This window comes from Centrocercus urophasianus, unplaced genomic scaffold (assembly GCF_019232065.1).
Source record: "Centrocercus urophasianus isolate 14NV4802_14NV808 unplaced genomic scaffold, USGS_Curo_1.0 seq_16, whole genome shotgun sequence".
In the NCBI taxonomy this organism is placed as follows: domain Eukaryota; kingdom Metazoa; phylum Chordata; class Aves; order Galliformes; family Phasianidae; genus Centrocercus; species Centrocercus urophasianus.
In genome coordinates, this window is record NW_024884711.1 from 23,430,621 (window position 1) to 23,451,203 (window position 20,583).

A 20,583-nucleotide genomic window follows, 5' to 3' on the forward strand; every position below is an offset into this window, starting at 1 on the left:
AATGATTGTCATGGGGATTTCCATTTTATATAAGTACACATAGAAAAATAGTCCAATTCGACTCCTTCCAAAGTGCTTAACAAGTCATATAAGAGCCAAAACCATTACACGTTGATTTCTGATTGCAGTCTGGACTTCTTCCTTTCAACCCTCCATGCTCAGCACACATTCAGAAAAATCTGTGAGTAGGGAAGAGAAAGTACTGAAAAACCACAAACCGTAAGTCAGTAAGTTCAGGAAAACTCCTACAACCTCTTGTATTTGTCTCTTGTAATTAGCAGAGCTATCTGCAAATTGAAGACCAGCAGCTCTCACTTTCAAAGGGATCTCAGCTGCTATAGTTGATGATCAGTTAGCAACACTTAAGTCTTCCTTCTTAGTCTTCCTTCTTGTCATGGCCAAGCAAGCTTAAGGCATTGTAACAAAACTCAAATCCATTTTTCTGATAGAGACAGACTGGCTTGCTAAGAACACTGGTGAACACACAGAACATTTCTTTATAACAGTAGTTATACTTAACCTAAAAAAAACCAACAACACACCAACAAAAAAATCCTCCACCACACTCGAAATATGTACCTAAACTTGTAGCTGCTCAAAGTTTCAAGACATCCTACACTGTTCTGCTCTGCTCAAATCTGTTAGACTCCTTCCTGAAAGAACAAAGCTGTGGAGCTTTCACTGAGGTGCTGGTATTTGCTTCTATTACATCAGTCTCATATTCTAAAGAGGAAAGTGGAGCCAGAAAGGCCCAAATGGAAAACAGGAAAAGGTTCCATCTAGGAATCAATTAAACCAGATCTTCAAAGAGCCTCCCCCACTCATGTGTTCCAGGGAAAAATGATCTCCTGCCGTCTATTCCCATAGCTTGGACAATAATTTGAAATCCCTACAATCTAATGTTTATTTTATTTGGCAAATTATGCTTTTAAGAACATCTTTTTCTGTCTTAATTGTCCTACAAGCTGGATGAACTCAATTTACAATGGAAATCAGAGAATCAGCTGGCAAATCTAACTTCAAGGAGAAAAAAATTGCACAGCGCATAAAGCATCCCACATTTTCTTCTTTTTTTCTTCTTTTTTTTGTTTTTCTTTTTGTTTCCAGAAGCCTTACAGTTGTTAGAAGGGTGCCAAATGGGAACCCCCACAACTTAGACCCCTACTGCACACAGAAACAATGTACTGATAATGACAGGACAAGGATGAGCTTCCCTCATTCTCAGCCCCGCTTCATGTTTCAATGCAAGATTGAGTAAGAAAGGATAAATTAGAAATATTTTACTCTTAAACATCATCTTACGGCACTTAATATCTATATACCGGTTGTAAAGTTCTTTGCAGCTTATAGATGCTAATACTGATTGAATAGTCAAAACAACATCATAAACAAAGCCTGAAATGGAACATAGGATATGTAAGCCAGGAACAAAGGGGGAAAAAAAAGGCCAGTCAGTGAAACAAATGCCATAATCTGACCTCTCATTCAATAGTTTCTTGGTCTCAGTCCACCCATGCCCTCATAAGATCTTGGATGCAGTATCACAACATGAGCTCACAGCAGAAATGAGAAAAGATCTCAAGATTTCCTATTCCAGTTCCACACATCAACCACTACTATCTTTCCCAAGAAAAACAAAACCAAAACATGCCTAAAATAGTTTAAAATGTTCACATTCACAGAAAGTCGTATTTTAGACTGTCTTATTGTATCGATTCACCAACAAATTATACAATGCAAAAGATACATAACCTGGGGAGGACGGCTGTGTAATACAATGTGCAAACCCCACCAGTGGTAGGAAAACTCCAGCCAAAGTCAGCCTGGCCATACATCCCTGCTGCTATGCTGTTCAGAGAAGAACAGCTTAAAAATGAGAGGGAAATTAAAGTATGCCACAGAGGTGAGGGAGTGAGGCTGGCCCTTCTGCCTTCTTATCGCATTCCAAAAGTACAGCTCCAGAGTGCAGAGATGAAGGCAGCAACAGAGACAGCAAGTGACACCTTGCCCTGAAAATAGGCTGCTGGAGAACTGTTATGTTTGCAGTTTTAATCCTTGAATACTGTGAATCTCATCTTTTTACCTGATGTACAGAGTCACATGCACTATGGCAGTGTCTGTTATCTACCAGCTATCTACACACACAGAAAAAAATGTTCCTGTCCTGAAAAATTCAGGGTGAATAATCATCTGAACCCTCTTACGATGATATTCAGATAATGGCTTCATGCGCAAGATGTTATCAAGCTAGATACAATTTTGCACTTCACAGAATCATAGAATCACCAAGGTTGGGAAAGATCATCCAGTCCAACCATCCACCTATCAACAATATTTCCCACTAAACCATGTCTCTCAGTGCTACATCTCCATGTTTCTTGAACACTTCCAGGGACGGTGACTCCACCACCTCCCTGGGCAGCCTGTTCCAGCTCCTCACACTCCTTTGGAGAAGTTTTCCCTAATGATCAACCTGAATTGCCCCTGGTATAACTTGATGTCATTCCCTCTCGTCCTATTGCTAGTTACATGTGAGAAGAAACTGACTCCCACCTCGCCTCAACCTCACTTCAGATAGCTGTAGAGAGCAATAAGATCACCTCTGAGCCTCTTCTCCAGACTAAATAATCCCAGTTCCTTCAGCTGCTTCTCATAAGACTTGTGCTCCAGACCCTCACCAGTTTAGTTGCCCATCCAGGGCACGATTTTCTAATTATAAAGACAGCCACTCCAGTTAAAAGTCTTCAGTACAGCCAACCTGACCAGCAGGCTTTTACAGCATCTGTGGTAACAAAACAATGAACTGGAAGCTCCAGTAGAGAACATCAGGCACCCACCAAGGCTAAAATTGCCCAAGCTGGTTAGAATGCAAACACCAGCACAAAGCCACGCTGCACAACCAAAAGTCAAGGTTATGAAATGGCTCATGTTTTCATGCATGCATTCCTCAAGCACATATAGAACTGCAAGTCCTAGAGAATTTGATATCCCACATTAGTCACACTGGTTTCTGCTTAAATGTCTAATTTATTTATCCCAAATACAATCCATTCAGAGTGTATTCTCTGGACATTAGCTAAATAAAGCACTGCCAAATGCTATGACACACAATCCCACTATGAGAAATATTAATTGAATGCACTTAGAATATCATCAAACAATTTACATTTCAGCAAGCACCAGGGAGTTGAAAAATCAGTTAAAATTACAGAAGGTATAGTGCTCAGATTGCAATAAGCAAGGTGCTCTCTTCACTCTTGGCTTGGAATCCAAATGAAGAGGGGATAAAAGAAACTGTGTGTAAACATACATGGTAGTTGGCTACCAGATACCAACTGTGCTATGACAGCAATGGCACTGTACGTTATTTCAAAACTAACAAAGTATAAAAGTATCCTCTAAAGTAAATTCCTCATCTTATGCTCTTATACTGTTACTTTTCATGCTCCTCAGATGCATTTAAAAACATCTAATTTGCTGCAGCTACGTGTGCTAACGACAAAGTCTGCCAAGGAGTCTCGTAAGAAAGAAAATTCATGGTTTGCAGTGTACTTGGAAACCAGATTTACAGTGCTCTGAAGAAGAATCAAAGATCAGTGCTAGCATTATTATTATACACATTATTGAACAAGCTTTTCTACCAAGAAATGATTTACCTCAAGAAATTTGTACTTTCTGTAAAAGAGGCTTTTTTCGTTTTTTTTTCCCCAGAAGCAGATCCATTTCCCTTAAAAAGCCAGCCATAAGAAACTATCGACAGGTTCCATATTCCAAGCTGTCTAGTAAATATTCAGCAATATCATAACTCTGCAAAAGACAGAGACTGATAATACTGTTCCTTATACAGAAATATTTTCTTCAATTCAGGCAGTTTTGCAGTATTAGGGCAAATAGTGTATCCTAATGCATCTTCAAACTTCGGTAGCATTGTGCAGTTAGCTCTGATGTATCAAGAAGCAGAGACTGTCTTAGTGGACTGTTCTTCCAATTGTGTCTCAGTTGATGCTTTTATGATATTCATTGGGCCTTTTTAGAAAATCTGTAGGGATTCCAGAGGCATCACCACTAATGACAATGAATGGCTTTGCCATTACTTTTTGTATTCGAAAAGAGGAGCAGGTGGGAAAATAAAAAAACACTTGAAAGGCTTGTTTGCACTTTGTATTCAGAAGTTTAAGCTTGAAATAAAGGGCAGGAGGGGTGGAAAAAGTGTACATGACGTCATAGTTTCTAATGTCACAAGAATGCAAACCTGAACACAGGAACAAAAAACCCCACACCCTGCACACCAGTAAGTTTGTGGCCTATGTCTTCACAGAATATACTCAGACCAGTAAAACAGGAACACCACTGAAATGGCACAGAAACCTCATGTGAATCTTGAGAGCTGAACGGCTTGAAGGTTTGACAGGCTGTTGTGCTGTTTCTACTATGGGACAGCAGAAGTAGATAGAGGGAAGAGTGCAGGACACCTCGCACTGGCTGCAATACCATAATGCCTGGTGTTGGCAACGGTCAGAGAATTTCTTAAGAGGAATGCAGGCATAACCATAATGCTAGTGGCCATCTCGCACACAGAGCCAGGATGGAGTTCTCTCAGAGGCTTTTAGAGCTATGGTTGCTGTCAATGGAAATCAGCTTCCCCGGTCGGTTTGGGCTCTTGTTTCCCAACTTTTTATAACTCCCATTCTGTAACACAGCACTGAGCTGTTTGTCCTAAAGAGCTGCTGCAAAGTTCTTGTTATGAGCCTGCCCCAGCCTGAGCATTCAGTGTTTAATAAGTGTTCCTTGTCCCTTCCAACAGCTAGAAATGATAAACAGAGAAAGCACTGCGGGACTGCTATCTGAACTGCTGATATCCTGAATGTTCCATGCTTAAGATACATTAGTTTAATGGTCCTGGTAAATACTAGAGATGCTTGTGAGCTTTATTTATTAAATACCTGTAAAATGTAAGTTCACCCTGGAAAGTATTTTTAAGTACCACAAATGACTGCAAATCTGGTGTGTAACTACCTCATTTACTCATGCTAGAGGAAAAACACTGTTTTCTTAGTTAACAGTTTTGCAAACTTCAACTGAAACAAGATTGAGCTTCTGTTTTACTCGACTTCCTAAAATGCTGATTCAACACAAGGAACAGCTGTCTCAATGTCTTAATTTCCAAACATAACTACAATAATATTTGTGTCATAGGAATTTGGAGTACCTAAACTTTTAAAATGAATATACCTAGATTTCTATACACCAAAACACCATCAAATTGTATAAACCAAAAAGGCAGAACTGCAAAGGTCCCAAACCAATAACTGATCTAAATAAGAGATGGCTCTGCTCTGAGCTCTGCCATAGACTTGGAGCTCTGCCACTCAGCGTAGAAAAATGTCACGTAGTCAAAGAAGCCTGATCTTCAGCTGAGCATTACGAGAGGTTTGCAATACCAGGTGCAAAAGCTTTAAGCCCTGCACTAGTGAGGTAGGGCCCTAATTTCTTTTTTCTTTAATAGAATTCATTTTCTTTTACCCCTTTCCTGGAGCCAGGGGCATTCTTGCACACAAATGATTTTGCCAACAATAAGACATCAGAAATCAGTCTATCTGGGAGAAGTTTGGCACTATATCATGAGATCCTTCTAAAGCAATATGTTTTATGATAAATTCTTTGAACAATTATAGTTGCTCTGGAAGCAGAACATCATTCCTGTCCTTATCCCTCCTTTTATCCCAGCCCATTCTAGCACTCTGTGCTACTTCAGGATGCTTATTGGGCTTTTATGCCCCTCAGCAGCAGGGTTCCTGCTCCTGCTGCCTCCCCATGCCTCTAAGTGCTCAGAGCACTGTCCTATCAGGTGAATTTTGAACATTTCCCCCTCAACGTGAGTGCTGTGATAAGAATGATCTTAGAAGTGAGAGTGGTTCAGCCTATCAAGTTCCCCTGTTCCTATGAAGCACCACACAAGCTATTCATAGCAACAATCTCACACAGCACAATAAGCAACACCAACAATATTCAATGTGCTGTGATTGTGCCGGTGCCAGGAAACGCTGCTAACTGGGCCAGATCGTGGCTGCATTTTTTTCTCTGTAGTGTGTATGCTGAAAGATTAAAAAGGTCATGAAAATTACTACAGTGAGTAAACGGTGAGCCAGAAGAACTGTGATTGAAAATACAGGCGGCTCTAAGCACCCAGCCGTGCATCCCACAGCCACAAATCTGAAGTGAAGGACAATATGCTGCAACACAAACAGAGGAGGATGATAAATGCTGATGAGGGATTTCTTCTGCGACTTCAGTGCAAAGGCACAAAAAACTCAGATTTATTTTGTTACCCTTGTTCCTGATGTAATACTAACCTCATACTAACTACTAAAATGCAGTCATCTGCTGAAGCAACTGAACCATGAATGAGTACTTTGTATGTGGGGAATAATTTCTGAGTAACTGGAATGCAAATATTCCTCTAAAAATACTCTTTTAGTAGAGCTGAAATGAGGAGCAAAGGTTGTGTTTTAACTGTTCATTTCTTCATATCTTCTCAAGACATATTGATTTTTCTATGAAATTGATTGCATATTTAAACAAACAGTATTTAAATAATGAGTTTAAAGTTAGCAGCTACGTTCAATCTCTGTGGTTAATGACAGGATCTGAGTTTCTCCACATTGCTCTAGGTAAAAAAAGAAAAATTCTGAAGACTTTTTGGGCAGCTGATGTCTGACCAAGAGAAGCAGATGGAGTCCCTGCCTCCATGACTTTATCTCTTGTTCCCAATCCCTGCAACAGCAGAAGCTCCAGAATGGCAAGCTAGAATTACAGGAGAAAGATAAATTTCCTCTGAAATAGCACGTGGTCACGGAGCAGAGCCTCTAAAAAGGAGTGACAATGCTGCATTTTGCTACATTATTCCACGTGTATGAAAATGCAAGGATCCTCTAGGTCTTCTCACCAGCATCTCTCCTAAGTTTTAAGGCATTTCAGGCAGATATACTGTGCAGTACTGTACTAAGGGCTTTACTCCAAGGTTTTTATCCTGAGGTATAAAATCAGTGTTTGTGGCAAGTCTAGCAATATATTGCAGCTAAAAATTAAAAATATTCCAATGCTAAAAAAACGGTCAAGTATCTACTAATGCAACTTTCTACCTGGTCTCCCTACAGAGATTCAAGCCAATAGAGAAAGGAAGGATGGATATCTGCCTCTAAGTTATGCCATGCACAGTGTGTAATGGTAGCACTTGACAAGAGCACCTTCTGCACAGAGAGGGCTTATCCAAAATCAGAGCTCACAAAACAACAAAGTTGTCCTCAGCACCTATTGCTTAGGCTTTTGTGACACATGGATGAGAGCAAGATGATTTTCAGAGAAGAGGAATAAATAAGATAAAAAGAAACAAATACTGGTCATTTCTTTCAGCTCTGTGGACCTTGTGGTTCTCTGTAAAAGGAAGATAACTGGACCACAGTGAAAAGAAAGGGCAATTTCTCAATACTTAAAATAGATTCATTTTTATCAAACATTGACAAAAATTGCATTGTGACACTAGAGAAGTATTCTAAACATTTATGATCATGTGGAATCAAACAAAAAATTGCAAACAAGCCCATTTTATCTTCATATATAATTAAAAAGCACTTCAAGACAAATTTTGCTATGAGCTACCCAGTGGAGAGTCTTTTTAAATTCCAACACAGTGAAGGAGTGGTGAAGTTTTGAGAGAAACTTTTTAAGGTATGAATTAAAGCAAAAGCACTCTGTGGAGGAAGGATCAAATCACACTGATGGAAATTACACAAAAGCGTATTCCTGTATTATCAATACTTGCATTTTGGACTGAAATAGGGCAGTTTTCACATCATTTTTTCCTTGACTTTAAAACAGACTGGTTACTGCTGGTTTTTGTTTTATTTATTTTTTCCCTGATAGTGGCAGAGAAACTAATCTAAGGACACTGCTACTTTCCTTACGTGACGTTTAGAGTAATTATTCATAAGCTGACCCATACTGTGGTCTTTCAGCCACCATTTTGCGCTAATGCATCACACTGTAAATATCACACTTCCATCAGGCTGTGTTAGCACACTGTTTCATCAAGTGATGTATGATCTAAAATGTATTTTAGATCAATTTTAATATTTTGAAAGCCCAGAAGGGTTACTCCCAGAGGCAGGATGACTGACCAATCAATGCGTTGACAGCAGCAAAGTGAACCAGCATTACTGGCTTTTAGTCCAACCGCATGTGTTTGGGCAAGAGATACAGGGTAGGCAATTGTTTTATCTAGGGATTAAGTTAGTCAGAAGATTTCAAAATTAGACAAAGCCTGAAAATGTGAACATCTGGGCATCCAATTTTAGCATCTCCTTTACAACTAATAATCCAATGTAACTGAATAAGCATGCAATTACAGTAAGCGTACAATGAATCTCTGCCCAAACTAAATAGCAAGGTATGCAAACTGTGTTTCTGCATACACGTGCCTTGGTCATCATATGCAGCATATTGAGCTAGCTCTCAAAAACGCAGAGGCTGTCAATCAGGACAATTTTACTGCTTTATTAACTTCTACATGTGGGTGTATATGGTGCTCATTATAGGTACTAAACAACGAAAATCTAACACGGCTGTGTGCCATTCTTTCCCTCCAGGAGGCAGTTCTCCCTCCTGTTGCACACATCCCACCGATGGACAGATCAATCCCATCCCAGCTCCCAGTTCCAGCATGGCAGTGGGGATCCCAAATGTCTCTGCTGGGGTTATGCTCCAAGTTACAAGTGTATTCTAACCACACAGAATGTTCAAAGCTTCTTTTGAAAAGAATGTTAAGCATCCTCAGTTCTTGTCACAATGAAACCTCAATGTAAGTTAAACAAAGGGACTACATTACAAGTAGCACTAACTTGCAAAGTACCACAGAAAAGTGTTTTGTAATAAAGCTGCATTACTTTTTTTTGAGAGTGAAGAGGAAGCTGGTGGCAGCCACATCAATTCACACCTCTCCATTCCCAATCCAGTTCCCTAGATCTAAAAATATAATACTACCCTTTAAAAAAAAGGACACTGACATCATTCTTGACATTACTATAATTACTACAGATCTGAAGTAACCTCCATTGTCTATGATGATATACAGGTGAGTTTAACTAATCACTTTAGGACTGAAAAAACTCCTAGAAGGCAGTACTCTTCTAACACATGACCAGCTCTTACTGGTTGACTCTAGGTCACTAGATCATGAGAGTTTATAAAACACTGCTTGTGAAGCCACAGTAACTTATCCTTTGTGATGTACAGAAGCAGACTTTCTTATGGATGATCGTACTGCTTAAATTTTATGCATGCATGTATACATAATACATTTATACATAACACGTGCACACCCACACACCTGCACCCCCCAGGTTGCCCACCTGTGGATGGCAAGCAGAAGTCCCCTGGTCAGTACATTCTGGAGATCTTCCTAGTATGAGAAGACCCCTTAGATATTTTGATTATCAAACAGGCAGCAATACAAACCATGTAATTAAGCTTTATGAAGTACAGATGCTATTAGAGTGTAAAAGCTGATTTTTAGCTGACTGGGCTGTTTACCTTCTTTCCCAGTAAGATCTCAACCACATAGTGTGACTTCCTTATCATACAGTAGCTCTGCTTTGAAGGGATTCTCAATCTGTGTCTGCACAGTAAATGCAAGCCCTCCAGCTGCGTATCATACATGCATGGAATGGAGGGAGCTACGAACGATGATGTTCATTGCAAAGCATCAACACTGAAAACAATTAATCTCTTCAAAAGTTTGTAAAAACTTCACTTCCTATAGCTAAAACTCATACACAAGAGTCGAGTAAAGCAGATCTTTCTTCTGAAGGCACCAGCATTCAGAGAACAGTATGCGCTTGATGACCTGATGTTACAGTCTTATTCCAGTCCCTCCTAAGAGTGGATAATTTCATTAAGTGATTACTGCTAACATGCCCAATTAAGAAGAGAGAAAATATGAACCAACACACTTTAAGGGCTTTATAGACGAAGAAGAAATACTTGTAGTTAATACGACATATGACAAGCAATTAATCTAACCAGGACACAGCTAGAATCCCAGCTTAAGAAGGCTTTCTTTTTTTTTTTTTTTTTTTTTTTTTTTTCTTTTTTTAATAACATTTTCTATAAACATTATCATTTGTCAGAGTGGAGCAGACTAACCACAAACACTGGCCAATAATTGTAATGATTTTGATATATCAACCACTTTCTCTAAAGCAAATGTGGGGAATTTAAAATGATGCAGTAAAACTGACCCAGAACATCCATTTTGAGCCTTTAAATGCAGGAACTCTGAATGGAAAACTAAGAGCTGGGTGACTAAATGAAGGCACAATCAGTAATACCTCGTTTTCTGCTAACTTGTAAAAATATTCACGACAGCCAGGGTTTAGTAAAAACTGGACAATACAAGGTCTGGAAGAACGAATTAGTATTCACATATACTTAAAGGAAAAGAAGGTAACATTAGCGTTATTCATATCCTGGAATTATATCAGACAATTGCCAGGTGATCTGCTCTAAGGAGATCTTAGAAGCCTAACACATTCAGCAAGACTTGCTATTTCTTCAGAACAGTAGAAGTAACAATAAATTCTTTTCTGTTCACTTTTTTACTGTGCGCTCAACCTCCACTATCTCTTCCTTGACATTTTATATCTTCTGTCTTCCCCATTAACAAATACAGCCAAAGAAATTGCTATTTACAGTTATGTAGAATCCTTAAATAGCAGAGCTTTAAAAGGGATCAATGTAATGAGGATATTATCTGCAAATTCTGATACAAAAGTTTGGGGTTTTTTCTAATTTATTTGGGAACTCAGCCAAAACAGCGCACTGTGCAGTGTCTCCGTGCAAAAAGCCATGGATAAGTGTAAATTTACTTCAGGAAACATGGCACTTCTATCTGCTACATTCCCAGTTTGTAATATTAAATTATGCCAAGAAAGGTCACGAGCTATAACAGAATGACTGCAATTCATAACAAAGGCTATGTCCTATGAAGATAAGTATCACAGCAAGGTATATAATTAAGAGTGGCTATAACAACAACATATAAATTAGGTACTTATGGATTAAGCAATCCCTTGGAGGATTCTCTCTTGCCCTAGAAAGCGTGTAACAAGCTCCTTACATAGAACGCAATAGCAATTGAGTATCTGAAGGAGAAACAGGACTATAAAATAAACCAAAATCCAACACGCAATAAGAGAAAAAATCTTAATTCACAATCTAAATGCAGCTCTCATTTTTGGTGGTTTATTTTAACACACTTACTGGTATGGTTTCCACCCATTAAATCTGCTGACATGTGTTGGCTAAAGAGCATACGTCAGATTATCCAGAAGTGCCATATCAAATAAACATGAACTGCTTCTTAAGGTGACAGTAGGGAGATGCAAAACACTGCAACTATTATCAGATTTTTTTTTCTTTCTTGCATCAATGTAATAATCCCAGGTGCCCTGCACACCAGACGTACAATAATCTTCATAAATCCTAATTCACAGCCATACCATCTGTCAAAAGTATTTTTCATGTCTCCTAATAGACACACTATATAATTGCTCTCACAGTAGGACAAAAACACACGGTTGCACTAATTTGCTCTACCAGTGGAACAGCTCATTACAAAAAATAACCCCATCACATTACGGGGGCTTCTAGCACTCTGCATATACAAACCTATACACTTCCATTTGGTTACTTTCTGTAACCTTGAATTCCCAATGAAAGCAGATTAAGATTGAATTATCTGGAATGGAAAACCCACAAGCATGAAAAAAACAATCCATAATCTCTCTATCGTGATGGTGTTGCAGTTACAACTAGATGCTTTGCGTTTCACTGTCACAAAGAGACAAATCTAAGTTCCCAGTCCTGCAGAGCACTGAGCACTTTGGCCCACATCCAGAAAAGCACTTAAACATGCATGCAACTTGTAGTCCACAAGCCTGAAGCAGCTTCTGTGGGATGGCACATGCCTGTGGGATGGCGCATGCTTATGGGGATGGTGCACACCTGTGGGTGCTGTGTGCTTGACTGTGCCCAGAGCACTCATTACCCTGCCTGACCTCCAAGTTCCCTAGCATTAAGTGGGCATCAGAACCCTTGCAAGCTGGTGATGGAGAAGATGCTTTACGTGGGACTCTTCACAGCAGGAGATTCTGTCTCCACTGTATAGCAGAGTGAAGCTGGTCAGTGAAAACACCAACGAGGCTGCAGATACCTGCAGTTCCTCTAACAGCACCACACGCAACATGGAAACCTCACAAAACAATGCAGATTGCAGGGACTGCCATTGCTACAGGAGCTTCTGTTAAATGTTGCAAGTTGCAGCAAAACAGTCTTGTCTCAAGATTTAATTTGTGCATTAGTTTTATATAAATACAGCAACACTGCACAAACATATGTACTTGAGAATTCAATAGCTGTGCAGAAAATGAATCCAGTAGTACCTAAATGGGAAATTCCAAGGACTACAATGGTTACAAAAACATACTCCAGAAAACATGTTCTTCAAAAATCAAACGCAACAACCTCATTTCCTTTTCAGATAAGGAAGTGACCCATAAACAAAGCATGACTTTATTCTTTAAATCATATTTCTAAAAGAACCTATTCATGTTCCACAAAGTCAACACCTATTAAGTTGTCAAATGTATAATGTGTTAAAACAGAAGCAAATTTCCAGCAACTTTACTGTTCAACTATGCATGGAAAATATCTGGTATTACATTGCAGCTTAACAAATCTATTTCAACGTACTGTACTATGTTTCTGAAGTATTCTTGTTTTAATGATAACAAGTTTATTATTTCAATTAATGTCCCACGCCTCTAGGACATACTGAGTATATAAAAACACTTTTCCAGTTTTCTTAAATTGGTAGATTTCTCCCACAAATTTATAAAAATACACTCACTGCTGTAAACAGAAATATTGCTTTCCTAACAGCCAAAACTATCAATTTCATTTCCATGGTCTCTACTCAATTTGAGAAATTGAGAACTCCTCCAAGTAAACATGAAGTTCAAATACATGAAATCCAGAGACTGGAATTAAAATGCTGTCTCTCAATTTAACTGGCGTTGATTCATACAAGCATTTTGGTGACATGTAAGCCTTTCAATATAAAAAATAAATATTTATTCTATTTTCATGGTAACACTTGCTATTTTATTTTGAAAACTGCTTCTTTCCTCTAACTCGTAAGCATGCAGTTCCTACTCTGAAGCTCCACAGAACTGCAGCCACTGGCAGCTCACAACACCTAGTGAGAACACCACAATAAGGGAAACTATGTCTGTGCAGTCAGTAACCACAATACCATGGCATTTTACCTCCTCAAAATGGCAAAACACTTTGCTCAGATGTGCCTGGATTCAGAAATCAGACTAAAGTTTTGCTATTAACTCGAGCTGATTCATTATCCTATGTTATCAAAAGGCAAAGCTTTCACGGATGGTGAATGAAAAATTTCCATATAAGGCACAGTTTTTAATTAAAAATTAAAAATGAGAATCTAGAGTGCACCCCCACAGGCATTGCCCAATCTTAGATTAGCAACAGTGACACACGCACCTCTGATACTCCAAAGGCTTACAAGGGCTTAGCAGTAATAAATGCTACAATGGTGCTGGGATGAGAGAGAGATATGGTTAGTTCTGATATGAGAAAGAGACAGGGAAATAATGGATTAAGGGGAAAAAACAGGGCCACAAAAACAACAAAAAATAAAGTGAAATGTTATCTTGTAAATGTCTAAGATTATGTAGCAATGGAAAACAGGCTCATGCTTATTGCAAAAGCACTTTTAAAGCAGAAAAAAATGCACATAGGCTATATGCTGAAATCTTTTGGAAAGGTATACATAGATTAAATATTAAATAAACAAGAGGACGTTCATATTTACAGTCACACAGCACTGAAACAGAAAGCAAATACAGTGAAGAAAGTCCATCATACTCACACGTTTACAACATGTGAGTTACAAAGGTGGCTGTGGAAATAACTTATGTAAACGTCTGACATTTTCCATCACTGCACTAATACTTGTACACAATTCATTAACACCCTCGCCACAGTTCCATTGTTGCAAATCTCAAGTATAAAAACAAGATACACAGCAATAACCACACAGTCCAGCCTTATACCTGCATTTTTTTCCATTCAATATTGGTGGTCATTATAGTATTACCACCTAAATTTTAATAATGCTTCTTTTATGATGGATGGCAAGAAAGGCTGAGTTAGCACTTAATCAACATATATGAACATGCTGAAATCTTCCACAGCACATTCACACTTCTCACATGAGCTGCTATCAAAGCTTCTTCATGCATGAGTAAAGTAGCATTCTCCTACCTGTGGAGGCTGGTTGTACACTGGTCTGGTCTCAGGAAATGAAGCTTTGTCCTTTGCCTCTCTATTTTGGTCATCAGCTGTGTCACCTATCAAAGTCAGAAAATACCTATTAAGTCACTAAAATCCTTCATCTTAGGGAGGAAGAAAACATCTTAAGTCTTCCTAAAATCAAATTGCACAATTTCTTTAGAAAGGGAGAACTCTGTTGCCCAATTTACATTTTATACTGAACACAAGCATTGAGAAGCAGTCTCTAAAAACTGGAAGTAAATATGTCTCTAACAGTTAAAGCGAAAGTTACAGAGAAACAAGGAAAAAGAAAGAAAGGGAGCAGGGCTTTTCTTTTTGAAGACTTTAGGACCATTAAGTCCTAACAGTGGCAACACCTCAAGCAGAGGAGACATAACAGTGGGAGGATCTGGTGTAATGGCCACAGCTGAGCATGTGTCAGTTATGTCTCAGGCCCAGGTCAAACTAGGACACGTGTGGCCACTCCATTCTCATTTACAACCTAGGCTCTGCACAGGGCATATCCGAGCACGAGTGCCGAAACAGAGGCGTAACGCATGCAGAGCATATGCAGATCCCTACTTTGTCCATCCAGGAAAATTACTGGAGGACAGGCTGGCCACTGCTTTTCTCCCATGGCATGGACATGGCTACCTCTGCCCAGGATGGCACTGACAACACAGACACCAATTTACTTAAAAAACTGCAGCTGGTGCCAATCTCAGATGAGCAGACCTCAGCAATAAACTGACAGAGTAATTAAGTGGTATTAGAGAGAGAAGTAACATCAGTAACTTTTTCAAAAATGTGAAGGTAGTAAAACAAATCTACCAATAAAAAAAACAACCCAAACCAACCCACTATCTTCTGTAATTGTCTTTGTCTGAGAGAGGCTGTACAACAAACTGTGAAGATCCTGTGGTTTATCTCCTTATGCTGTTAGTGCTACTCAGCAAATAGTTTGTAAGAAACAACGTAGAGAGATGAAAAAGATTCAGCTGCATAATTCTGGTTTTATTTTTATTTGAATGGATGGTGCTTTCTGCAGCAGATTATTTTGAAAGCCTGCATTCTTAAAAAGAGTCCTGCAGCCACAGTTCTAAATGAAAAGGTTCACGTTACTTTAGTTTTATTCCTTTGGTAAGTCTGTGCTTGTGGCTTTGCTAGAAGCAGGGCACCTGGAAGAGCCCATCAGGACAGCGGCCAGCTTCTGCCCATGCCCAATGAGCCTGGAAGCTGGTGGCACCTGGGGCCATGCAGCCCTGCACCAAGCTGTCATACACCCCAAAGGACCCTTGGGTACATTGCAGTACCTAGTAAAATATCTTATAAAAACAAGTAGAGACATTTAGTCATTGGGTATGCTTTTAATGTGTTTTAATAACTGTAGGTCACTAGTGCATACTAGCTCCATTAATGTCTAAGCTTGTCACAATCCTTTCTGGAACTGAAAAATGCTTCTTGGTAAACTGGTAATTCTCTGTATAAAATACTCCAAAGTATTCGCATTCACATCATCTCTTCTAAAAAAGAAAGGGAGTGGGAGGAGTGGAAAAAAAGAGAACAAAGGAGATTAGGAGTCAGTTCATCTGCACTTCTTCCCCACAGTACTCCAAGAAAACAAAATTCGTAAGCACCTATAATGATATAAGTAATGGCCATGAAAATAAACTCCATCAGACCTTTAGTTTACATGCCTAATGAAGGAGACGACTGCAAAGAAAAACTAACTGTGGCCTTGTAAATGCAATGAAATGTTGCAAAAACTTGAGGAGGCATGAAAATAGTCTGCAGATGCAGGAAGGAGAGACTGAGGGATGATTTTGATACATTTGCAAACAAGTTTAAACTAGCAAATTTAGCAAGATCAGCTTCACCAGAAGCAAGGCTGCTTAAGAATCAACTACCTGAGGAAGCAGCAGAATGTCCACCTCTGAAGGATTTTCAAAAGAAGTTGAAGAAACATCTGTTATGAATGCTTTCAGTCCTGCCAACACAAGGAGGATGAATGACCTTTTGTGCTCCCTCCCAGTCCTACATTCAATAAAAGATGCAGGAGGAAAAACACAGGATACCCCTCCCTGAGATCAGGATTTGTCAGGGGAACTTGTGCTGGCTGCAGGCAGCCTCGCGAAGATGTGAGCAGGCTGCAGCTAGCTGGACAAAGCCTAATCCGGAGTGAAAGGGCAGAGCCGGTTAGCCGGTCAGCAGCAAAGGGACCGCTAATTGAGATCAGTGAGATGACTCACGGTGGGTATAGTCGGGTGTATGCAGAAGCACAGCAAAAGAGTGTTACAAGGGAAATTCTCTCTTTGTCCTTACAGATCGTCCTTAGAAAGCGCTTGAAAGTTTTTATACTCAAAGAAACTGAAGATCAATTTGATATGTGTTAATGCCATCTGGAATATACTCTTTTTCCTGTGATTAGATTTCCTTAAGATGAAAATAAATGATAGCTTGAAATCAGAACCAGAAAGTCAAAAATGTAAAAATGATCACAAGAAAAGAACAAGAATAGCTTACTGGGAGAGAAAAAAAAGTATCTTTTCACTTCGAACTCTGACATCCAGCTCCCACAGGTGGCAAGTTCATACTATCTACGGTTTTTCACGATTCAAGCTGACTTTGTAAAATGAACTTTAATGCAGATCTCTTGCTAAAACAAAAGTGCAAATGGGAAAACCTCAGCATCCTTCCAAGTTTTCAGTTATACAATCCTGCAAACATAACACACAAATATTTATAAAGATGAGTATTATTTGAGTTAATGAAATTATAGGCAGCTCTAGATTAAACTACCTCAGATGACCATGAAAATAGAACAGTCTTCTGGAGAAAACACTATTTCTGTTTTTCTTCTTTGCTTGGTTCCTATTTCAAGTACCCAAATAGATTAATCATCCTAATTTCTATTAGCCCAAGTGATTAATTAACTTTCACATACCTGCCCAAACCCAGGCTCTCCTAGCTCTATCAGTTCCCAGCCTTATCATGTTTGCCATAACCAACCCATCCTGTTTTGCCACCCCCAATTTTTTTGCTCAGCTTGCCTTGGTTTCCCATTGACCTCAGTTCTAATCTCTTCCTTAACTGCAAGTCCAAGTTTCTCTTCCCTTGTCAGTCTTGCTTCTCAAATGCTTCCCTCTGATCCGATTTTCCCCTTCTCCCTACAATTTCTTCTTGTCTACCCAGATGTTAGGAAGGTAGAGGAAGGTGAACCCTAGACATCACATGAGAGCAGACTTTTGGGAGCAGGACCTAAGACGTAATTTTGAGCACCTTACAAATTAAACTTTATAGTCCTTGACCTAAAGAAAAAACTCTTACAGATTCCTGATACAAGTAGGAATGTAATTATAATTTTGCCAAACTAAGCAATGGAGATCTGGCTCTGAAAAAAATCAAGAACACACAACCTCAGTAGGCAGGGCTATCAGCACTCCCCATCCAGCCTTTCATCAGAACTGAATGGTAAATATGTTGATAGATAAAGTCAGAGGGATCACTGTAATCATCCTGCCTAACCTCCAGATAAATACAGGCAATAAGATTTCTTGAATTAATTTGTTTGAACTAGAGCAAGTTTAAAGCTGTATTTTAATGAAGAGATAACAGGCAAAATGATTCATTTTACAAGACAATTAGATTCTGGCTCATATATCTTTTGGCTTAAAAGCATTATGCAAAGTTTTAGTCATAAAACTCATATTAAAAAAACTGAAGTCATGTATTTAATACATCATGTACTATTTTGAGAATCTAAGCATTAGTAATGAAGGATGTTGTGTGCAATGTAATTTGGTTTAAACATCGGCAGCATAATTAGTGACATACAGGAGATCACTTGGTGAATTTATCAGGAAAAAAATCATGCTTCTTCCTGAAAAATATTCTCTTACTAAACAATGGAAATATATCTTCAAATTTGAGAAGAGAGCAGTAGACAATTATCTTGCTTTCCAGACACTCTCAATTCTCAGCCCTGGGAGGCTGTTTTTAGGTTGTATTAAGCCTCTTTCGGGTCCAAATGAATGATGTTGCAATTGAAGGTCAGACACAGGTTTTTCTTCCTCTCTTTGCTGGATTCCCCAAGTTCCACCAGTACCTTCTTCTTTTCCACAAACTGCAGACAGGTGTTGACCAGGAAAGAAACACCCAGGTCAGTTTGCAGTATTTACAACCCCCTCAGATCTCAGAATTTTTGGCATCTTCAACAACTGGCTTTTAGCTGCCTATCCAGACCTCAGAAACTCTTGTATATAAAGGTTCAACCACAAGTTTGGCTTCTACTCAACAAGGAAGTGGGGTTTCTATTTATACTCTTTCCTCTCCCAGCATTTTGTCATCCTCACGCTGTGTAGTCTCTTGATCAACAGACAGCACTTAAAAGTCTATCCCACCCTCAGCCCAAAACAGAGAAATTACTGTAAGTACATGTTAGAGCCTTCTTTAACTTAGACTGCCATTTGGCCTGGTGTGGATAACCCAATAAGAAAGTGAACCATGTGTAACACAGCAAGCAGTAATCAGATACCAAATACAAAAATTTCCACCTTTAGCTTCAAAATGAAGATTGTTATTTTCCATTATACTCTACTTAGTCGTTTTAAATATTTCCTGCTTGTCACCACTTTTTCTTTCCTACCTAAAAAATGGCAGGAACAAATAGTATTCTGACTTCTGGTTAGAAATAAAAAGACAAATAGCTCTAAGAGAGGATTAGTAGGATCTGAAAACAGGAGATGCTGACGGTATGGAAGCATAGAGGTTTTACTGCCGTTTCTCACCCCTTTTTCCTACTCCGAAACCTTCCCCTCCTTCACGGAGACAGACACAGCAATTTTAACTCAATGACAGAATGTCAAATTTCAGTTCATTGACAGATGCAACACTATCATGGTATCAATTCTGGGGAGGTATTTAAGTACAGTAAATCCCTCTCTCCTCTGAACATATGACTCTCAGGCTATTCTACAGCCTCGCTTCTGTGCAAAGGGGTCTGATAGCACTGCTCTTCTCCTGCCTTATTCTGTAGCTTTCAGCTCCTTGAGCATCCATTTGCTTCCAGTCTAACTCCATCCAAAGTGATTTACTAAAAAGTTCCTCTTCCTTTCCTTGTGAATATAGCAGACAGGCAACCAGCAATGGATGCCACGTTGCTGCCGTTCTCCTCACCACTATTTCCAGCCTCAAGCTTTGTCTCAACTGCTGTGGCTCCTTACAAGAGAAGTCCAAAGCCACATTTAGTGCCAGAGAAGAGTTCTGAGCTGCCAACTCAGAATATCAGTGAAATATCTTTCCCAGGTACATCCTGCCCAGAGTGAGCTGTGGACTGTAGTGGAGTCGTTCCAAAGAACACAGATGGCAGCATCCAGAGCACAAAACTGCGCTGATTTTGTGGAACCAGGACTGTTAACAGAAGGCAAAGGAAAGAACTTTAGAAGAATTTGCTAACGATCATGCATTGTATAAAAGTACAGCAAGCTGTAATAAATTGTAAGTGATTTGACACTTTCCATTACAGATTAACATATTACTCACTGATCTATTTCAGTCAAATAAGGCACTAGACATGTGCTGTCTTCTTCAGTGGGAGAGATGGGACACAGATGGCTGGGTGGTTCTCTTCTCTTAAAACACAACTACCAGTTCGTACAGCATTTCTGCCATGCAAACTTCACATTAATTCTCGGCAGCTTCCATACGCATATGACCAAGACATAGTAGACTCATAAGAATATATATAGTTGGCAAAACAATGAAGTCATCTTAGTTTCAGATCATCTCATCCTGGTTTCATATTAGAGCTTTTCATATCAACAGCAGTTTCATTTCAACAAGCTAATAATACCTCCTTAAAATCCAATATATCAGCAAAAAGATTCTCCACAGCTGCAACTTTCAGCAAACCAAAAGTTTAAGAGTTCATGAAGCATAAGAGTGAATGAGAAGGAAATCTGCCTAAGCCATCCTAAGGCACAGGTCTGTGTTAGACTAAGCAGGCCCACAGTAAATCTTTGTCAGCCTTATACTGAATTTCAACAGTGCTTTTATAGCTGGTATTAAGATACCTATAAATGAAGCTTTTATAACAGTAAAACTTACCAGTATCTTCTGTAATTATTCTGATGAATCATAAGAAAATTTATATAAACACTGCAGAGTGCA

The 20,583-nt window shown here is 39.1% G+C and overlaps 1 protein-coding gene across 4 annotated transcripts in view; it reads right to left on the bottom strand.

The window, feature by feature from the left end:
- UMAD1 (UBAP1-MVB12-associated (UMA) domain containing 1) overlaps nucleotides 1–20,583 on the bottom strand; it is a 92,364-nt gene that overhangs the window by 24,447 nt on the left and 47,334 nt on the right. For all 4 annotated transcript variants that reach the window (XR_006168401.1, XR_006168402.1, XM_042816458.1 and 1 more), the window contains exon 3: nucleotides 14,407–14,492. Coding sequence is in view for 2 of the 4 variants with exons in the window: in XM_042816458.1 (XP_042672392.1) it covers nucleotides 14,407–14,492 (86 nt within the window). In the remaining 2 variants the exon portion in view is untranslated. The remainder of the gene's footprint in view (nucleotides 1–14,406; nucleotides 14,493–20,583) is intronic.